Source organism: Scomber japonicus, chromosome 10, assembly GCF_027409825.1.
Source record: "Scomber japonicus isolate fScoJap1 chromosome 10, fScoJap1.pri, whole genome shotgun sequence".
NCBI classification, from domain to species: Eukaryota; Metazoa; Chordata; class Actinopteri; order Scombriformes; family Scombridae; genus Scomber; species Scomber japonicus.
The window spans coordinates 12,175,904-12,184,400 of NC_070587.1; the positions used below are offsets into that span (position 1 = coordinate 12,175,904).

General features: G+C 39.0%; 1 protein-coding gene across 2 annotated transcripts in view; it reads right to left on the reverse strand.

The window, feature by feature from the left end:
- nbeal2 (neurobeachin-like 2) overlaps positions 1 to 6,488 on the reverse strand; it is a 35,802-nt gene extending 29,314 nt beyond the window's left edge. For both annotated transcript variants that reach the window (XM_053326764.1, XM_053326762.1), the window contains exon 1: positions 6,224 to 6,488. In XM_053326764.1, the coding sequence (XP_053182739.1) occupies positions 6,224 to 6,298 (75 nt within the window). In that variant the 5' untranslated portion in view covers positions 6,299 to 6,488. The remainder of the gene's footprint in view (positions 1 to 6,223) is intronic.
- Positions 6,489 to 8,497: the final 2,009 nt, after the last annotated feature.

An 8,497-nucleotide genomic window follows, 5' to 3' on the forward strand; every position in this document is an offset into this window, starting at 1 on the left:
TCAGAAGTTAAACCAGGAGGAAAACTTCAAGTACAGAGCTATGGCATAGTACTGTGGTTACGCATTAAGAGCTTGATGCATGTCTAATGTATAACTACTGTAATGGTCTCTGTTGCTCTGCTAAGAGTAAAATAAAAATGGAAATGGAGAACTCATGCAGTTAAACCCTGAAAACATTCTGCATCTCTGTCTTTCTTATAGCATCATTAATATGAAATGTACATTACCAACTGGCATTGAGTTATGTGCCAGTCCATCTCTCATTGTATGTGGCAGAGCAGGGTGCCAGGTTCTTGTGAACCCAGTCTCAGATTAGTCTTCAGTGTAGCCAGCGTAGTCCACAGTCAACACCTCAGCCGCACATTGCTCCTAAAGCAGCACCAGCATCTGACTCACTTGTTTCTTGTCTCCCAACGTCAAGACAGAAACCAGGAAATGACATGTCACTTTAACTGAAACTTATTTCCTTCATACTCGTCAAACCCTTCCTCTTTTGCTTCACTGCTCGTTGTGAGCAGATAGGAGGGAGGCCTCTGTTAAAAAAAACAATGATGAACCGGGACTGTGTTTACACTTTCTAAATTTGACACAATAAGAAGTTGTTGCAGGAGAAACCGCAAAGCATTCAAATTCAGCTTGTGGAAAATGTATTACTGAGTTGAATGTGCAAACAGAGCATGATGTACATGACTTTCTGGATGCCATGAATGCTATTTTATAAAGGAACACTGTATTTGTAATTGGAGAGAACTTAGTTCATAAGCATTTACCTTGTCACTGTTGACTTTAAATCAATCTGATTAGCAAATTGTTGAAAAAAAATTGTAGTAAAATGAGATTAATCACACAAACATTTTATAAAAAAATCTCTGCATGCACACTTTGAAAACAGGAAGCTCTTTACAACCTATTGTTTAGTTCCTCCAACATCTAGACAATCAGGTATTTGACAGGAGACAGGTGTAGGAGAGGCTAGGTCACTGAGAAATATTTGCAACACCCTTTCAGTGTGTTTAATTGTCCAATTAAATACACAGTTAACAAATCCTCCCTAACAATTACTTTAGGTTTTTATGATGATGATGATGACACCCTGCACAGGGCGCGTCAGCGATTAAAAGTGGAATCCTCAATGTGCAAGGACATACTGCAATCAAGGCTAGCTAGGTGGTAAGGTTTGGGATTTATTAGTTTGTAGTAAGTAACTTTGCCTTGTTGTTCAGCTACGTTGAAACTGGGTGGATTGTTGTTGAATGATACAAAAATCAGATCACAGATAGGAAGTGAGAGTGGTTTGCCAATGAGAAGTAAAACCAGGGCAATACATCAAGTTTTTTACAGAAATATTAGAACCTGGTAGAACCTTGTATGTCTCTACTCTTAACAAATCCCTTACAATAGTACTACTGATCAACACCTTTAAATAAAAATACACTCTGCCCTCGTAGTCCATTCAGCTTGTTTTTCTTGATATTGCCCAGAGCAACCAGCACAATGATTCATTCAATTTGTTTTTGCACAAAGAGGCAAATTAAAGACATTATTAGAACGGATGTCACCAACCAAACATGATGTACCGACATCTATAAAATGTGCCATTTATCTCCGTTTTCTCTGCACATGGCCAAGCAGCTGTACCGCTCTCTGCTGCTTGGCATTCTGCTTCGCTTCAGCTTCCTGCACGAGTGAAAGCAAAGAACACTTTGATTTTCCTGGTTGGCTCTTCTGTTGGTAAACAGGGGAGATCGAAGCACACAGGGGAATTCAATCACAGGACCCAAAGGAAAGTCATAGTGAGCTGCAGGGATGGTTGTTGTTGTTGTTGTTGTTGTTGTTGTTGTTGTTGTTGTATTTCTCCAGTATACTGACATGCATCTTAGTAGAGTGATTGACTACATGGTGACAAGCCAGGAAATGTGACTTATTTTGTCTTCGTAGCAAGCAGAGGAGGTGGTTTCACAGCTGTGTAGGCGGGTGGCAGTTAGGTTGTCACTGTGGTCATCTCTGCCACTACAGGCTTTAATTAGTGTGTCCCCCCCCCTCCCCCCAAGAGTCTCTCAAGCTAATGATCACAAGATAATCGCACACAATTTGCATGCCAGCCTGACATCTTACTGTATCCACATTGTTGTATAGTGGTTGAGAAAGATACTCATTTCCATCCAGAATTATGACATGTCGAATGTCTGTAGTTTTACATGATTATGTGTGTGTGTTGGATCAGCTCTTTCAGGCTTTTTGTTACCGTATCCTGAATGCTGCATGTGAACGCATCATGCTTCTGAAGTAACATGAAATATTCTGCCAGTAAGTTCTATAAAAAGACCTCAATGAATTTCTCATAAAAATATACAGCTGAACTGAGTCATTTTATTTGACTTATTACTATTTCTAATCAATTCTTCATAATTAATCCTGAAAAATACACAAAATGTGGTTTCTGCCTATCAAATAGGAGACCTTTATTGTTTTTCTCTGTTTTGTATCATCAACTAAAAAACTTCTTTTTTTGGACAAAAAGGACAACATGAAGACATAACTTTGAGCTCTGGTATTTTGTATGTTGTGAAATTCATCCTCAAAGCAATCAGTGGGGAATACAACCACTAGCTGCAGCCCTACAACTGGCATGTACTAGGGCTGGGCAATACATTGATATTGTGATATAAGACTACATATGGTCTCAGATATTTGATATCATCATATTGTGATCTGGCAGAAGTGTTTTAAAGGCTTCATTACATATATTACATATCATTTCCTGAACTTACCAGACTACTCTAGCTGTTCTATTTTTTGCCTTCGCCTTCTTAGTCAATATATCAACATTACAGATGAATATTTATCAAAAATCGAATTGTGTGAATATTTTGTGAAAGTAACAATGGTCGTCCTTACAGTATTGTAATAATATTGATATTGGAGTATTTGGTCAAAAATATAATTGCATTTCATTTTGTCCATATCGCCCATCCCTAATCATAACCAAACACAACTCATTTAAATATTGTCAAAAGTCCAGTTTACCACTATTTCTGTTTAGTGACCTGGAAAAAAGAACCTGCCTGTTTAATAACAATACCTTTTTGAATGTCTTCAGACACGATCTGACAAGCTATGTTACTCCCCTGTGATTAGATCAGACTCTTCTCTGTATGCTCATACCTGTCAGGTATGAGCATTTGATGATGGTCTGAAAACATTCTCTGATTTTATGATACAAAGTCCTGAAATAGTGCCGCTGAGGCTGGTTTTAACTCCAGTAGATGAAATACACAGACTTGTGCTGCCCACTGTATGAGGGTCTTATGTCCAGCCTACCAAAAAGCATGCACATTGCCAACATACACGAATATAAATCTATGCAATGGAATGTACAGGTCAGTGGTGATTCATCTATATACTGCTGTATCAACTTTTAGCATAAGTAAAAATAAAGTTCTGTATAATAATGGCTTTTCCACATTTCACATCAGTCATAAACCTCAGCTGATCCAAAAGTCTTGAAAGGGGTGTGTGATTTCTTGCACAATCGGAGGAAGCAGTGCTCCTTTATCACGTACAAGCCTGAGCAAGTTTTGCTTCTTTCTGCAAATACAGAAAGATGTCTGAGCTATTTACTCAAATGTTGTAATCAGCTGTTTAGATGTATCATGTTTCTACTGATTGGTTCAATCACTGCACTACCTGTGTTATTTTCCAAAACAAATGTCACTTTTTTCATTCTTTCTACGTTGATTACAGCATTACGGTCAACAACAGACATACAACCTGAATACATACAGAATTATAGAGAGATCTGTTGCTTGTTGTAAAGCCACACTGCCTGGGTGTGTTTGTTGTAACTCAAACAATTTCAGGCCATAGCCACAATACTGTAGGTAAAGACTTGTTTATAGTCCTAACAAAAAAAGCCAAGAACAATTAAACTAATCTGCAGCATTCAAAGCTTCACTTGGTATGTGATAAGTAAGAAAACAGCATTGTAGTCAGAGTTGGGATGTGTCCAGTTTGAGAAAGATATTGTCTATGTTAACTTGACAAACAGGCAGATAACAAAAAAACATGACATTCAGTGGCATGTTCCAAGTCTATAGGAGAGGCAGGTTTATTGTTCTCTGAAGTGGTTCTACTGCCTTTCTGCAGCCTTTTGTTTTCCACTGAGTCACATATGGTGGTGACGTTTAAAACTGGGTCCAATTAAATCCCTTTCATCATCATCATTCACCATAGCCTGGCAATCAAAGCAGGTAATTTGCACAAATGTTAAAATCTAGCTTGGAAATCTATGTGTTTGTCTAGTGAAAATGTGTAAGAAAAAAAAAAAGACTAGAATAAACTTAGTTCTTAGAGCACTGAGGGCAACTGAAGAGTATCTGAGAGCCAGGAGGCAGCTTAATGAGGAAGTGGTCTCACACATTGAGATGCTAGACAGCTGTCACAGCCAGATTCAGGCCAGACACACACAGACATACACATACATACACACACACATACACTAATGACTGTTATTGGCAGTGGGTTATTTGTGTCAGTGCCTACACCTTTTTGGTTTTGTTAAAGACTGTAACACAGCCATGAAATTCCACCAAATCTACAGTTTTCAGCAGCCAAGAGGAGAAGTGACAGGGCGGATTAGAAAACACACTTCCTCTGGGATCTGCCCAAAGTGACTACAATGACCACTTTGATAGCAAGCGCTGCAAGAGGCGATACACTTTTTGTTCACTTTTGTCATCCAAATTACCCACACTGCATTAAGGGCATTTTGCCGTTATTTAAGCTTTGACTTCTGCCCCGTTTAAAAGCCTTTGGGAGGTATGCCAGATTGGGATCAAATAAAATTCAATAAAAAATATCTAATGAAAAAATGTCCTTGTCTATCACTGGACTTTATCTTCATCAAGAAAGCAGCCTTTTGTAGGCTATCTGCTGTGATGATAAGAGAGGATTCCATGCCCCACAGTGAACATACAGTACAACTTGGAAAGATGTCTCCTCCTATTTTCTGTCCTCAGGCATGGAAGCAGATTGCAAACACATTAAATAATAATACTTTTATTCACGGCCAAACTGTCTTTCTCCTTCAAGAAGAAACGTGCCATGAAAGCATCTGCAAAATCCTTTTTCTATTCATTTGATTTCATCCTTATCATCAATATATTGCACCGTTATGAACAAACATGAGCTGCATCCCCACCCACAGTGGGCAACATTTGAATCCAAAATACCATACGAAGCTATTTAACACTCAATATGGGGATTGTGCCAAATTTAAGTTTAAAGGTACAGTATAATGGGTTAAGGGGTTACAGATTGCAACCAGTTGAAAACAACTCACCTCACTCTACCCTCAAAGCATGTAGGAGAACCTACGGTCCTCGAGAATTGCAAAAAAACACAAAAGGCCTTCTCTAGAGCCGGTGTTTGGTTTGTCAGTCCTGGGCTATTGTAGAAATATGGTGGTGCAACATGTTGGACTCTGTGGAAGGGGACGGCGCTCCCTATATAGATATGAGGAGCTCATTCTGAGATAATGAAAACACAATTATTCTTATTTTCAGGTGATTATACACTAATTAAAACTTATGAATGTAATATTCCATTTCTGCCAAGTCCATTCCTCTAAATTCTACACACTGTACCTTTAAGAGACATGCAATAATGTTTCTTATTTAATATTGTAACAATAGTGCTTTCTCGGAGCAATACAAACATATGTTACAGGTAATAACTGTTAATATGGCCAATATCTTTTATTGCCAGGACAATAAAACAGTCTTCTTAACAATAGCCTATTAATCCCATTATAGTTTGAAAAATGCGACATGCCTAAACTGAGGAAGAGAGACACAGAGAAACAGGAAGAGGAAGTAGTCTGACTAACACCTGCATCGCAGGTAGCTCCAGGATCAAACACACTTCATTAAGTGGGTTAATCCGCTTCAAATGCTGTCAATTACTGACTGCTTTAAGTCAGGGTAGATGGCTCAGTGACACTGTCATATGATATGACATGATATCCCTCTGTAGCACTTACATGGCAGAGACCGCCACAATACAAACACGCAAAAATAGACGACTTCCTCGTTTAACCGATTGTAATAAATGACATATTGCAGGATAGACAGCACACACATGTGTTGATCATGTCATGAACTTCAGGCAGAGTAGCCGCTGCGACAACAGGTGTCACCGTCAGGTCTTCCGCACTTGCACTCACCTTTGTGTAATATAACATCCACAGCTCATACAGCCTTTCCTTTGATGCCATTCCGCCGCCCTTGTGGTTGCTCATTATCTCCTCCCCCCCTCAAATAAACATAAAATTGGTAAGCATTGTCAATACCAGGGCTGCTTGAAGTTGTTTCCTAAAAGCAGGAGGTCGCGGCACGCTCCAGTGAACCATTCCTGCAAATCCAGGCAGAATTTTAAAAAATCCACGCAAAAGTGCTTTCCTTTCCGCTTCGACGCTCAAACTTATCAGAGTGGCATGAAAAAGCAAAACATGACGGTGTGGATGTGGCCACGGTGCGATCACTGTCGCATTAAGTCAAACCAGGAACAGAAATGCGTGGAAATGCATGTCTAGAGAAACACCCATGTCCGCATTAAGAGCGAGCTTGTTGCCGTATGATTCCTATTGGAGAGAGTTCCCACGGAAGCTACAAATCCCAATAGCTCAAAAGCAGAAAAACATGACAGCGCTCCCCATTCTACGGATTGAGTCAGTTATTAAAGGTGTGCAACCCTGCCCTGAGTGATGAGGAGGGGGCAAGTTAACATCAACTAGTGTCTGGCACTATTAACAAGCAAGCAGCAAAGAGTTGACTGTGGATCATGCTCACAGGTAGGCTGGTGTTCTTAAAGACACACACACACATACACACACACACACACACACACACACACACACACACACTCAAGAGAGGCAGCCTCCTCCAGCAAGTAGTAGATGCATTAACAAAACACATTTTATTTCTATTAAGTAATCATCATAATAAAAAAAATATACATAGCCTATATAAGACATACAATCATTCACAATGTTTATGGCTAAAAGCTTGTGTTGTGAAATGTCTTTAGACGGAGGATAAAGCTGTCTGTTTGTGCTGATAACATAAAGTCACACGTGTCAGGTCTCAGATGATGTGGAACATGACATTAATTGCCTGGAGACTTACCCTAAACCTAACCATCACCACTGCTTCCTTAAACCTAACCTCTCCCCTAACCTTAAAACCTCACTGTAACCTAAACCACTGACCCCAGTTTTTCCCAACTGAAGACGATGCTTTTGTCACCACTTGAACAAGCTGCCCCCAATCAACTAGTCCTAATCCAGAACTTTGTCCCCAAAAGTAGCTTATGACAGACCACATAAACAAGCAGACAACTGAACTTCAAACTCTAACAGCTACTTATAATGACTACAGGTGCCTTAATAGGCTGTTATGAATAGGCTACTTATTTCATGTGATTATGTTGTTTCCTGGATGGAGACTGTAAAGCAATAAAGGTGTAAACACAGAAAGCTATTGACACAAAGAGTTACGACTGAGATCAAAGGTGAAATGAAATATTTTTTATGTTTGGGTTGATATTAATTCAGTTTTGCATTCAAAATATAACTAATACAAGTGCAGAGGTATGAGCAGTAACATGTACACAAGCGTCAAAAGTAAAAGGACTCATTATAAAGCATGATCCCTTTCAGAGTATTTAATTGGTGATGACCTTATAAGAAATATTTGGATGTTGTACAGGTGGTGTTTGGTCTACTGCAAACCCACATGGAGGAGATCGTACCATTTCATGTCAAAACAAGGTACTCACATGCATTTCACTTGTCTAGAAAGTGTTTTATTCTTGAATACAAAGTGTAAGTAAAGCTTGGATCAATCAATACATGAAGGTTTTTCTCAGAGTCCAACTATTTTAATGGGTTTGTGTATATTTGTCATGTTTTTGTAGGTCTGTCAAACAGATGTTGTCTGTAAAATAAAATGTACTTCATCGTTAGACATTGCAGTGTGTCTGTTTTGTACAGAGTGGAGTTTACTGTACAATGTAGCTGACTTTGATCTATCATCTATGTCTGGAGGTATTTTTTCCTCTTTTTCTGTGTGCCACATTTATTCCAAATACACTACTTACTTTAATGTCATGGATTTACCTGAGTTATGCTTCTGATCATTTAGGTTTGAATTGTCACATGCTAATTGTTGAACATTAAGAAGATGGACACAGTGAAGCTTGAGGCAGTTGTATTACCATGACGATGGCCTACATTCCTATCCGGCAGGACCTGAGTGTGACCGTCAACAGGCGGGACAATGTGCCAGTGTTTCCTGTGTGTGATCTTTATTTACTTTAATGTAGACTTACAGGTCTGCTAGTCGTCTATAAGCAGGTTTAAATAGACTATTCAAAAATAGCCTCTAAGCTACTGAAATGTGCCAATAAATCCAAAATGCACCCTATCATAAGCTTTTCT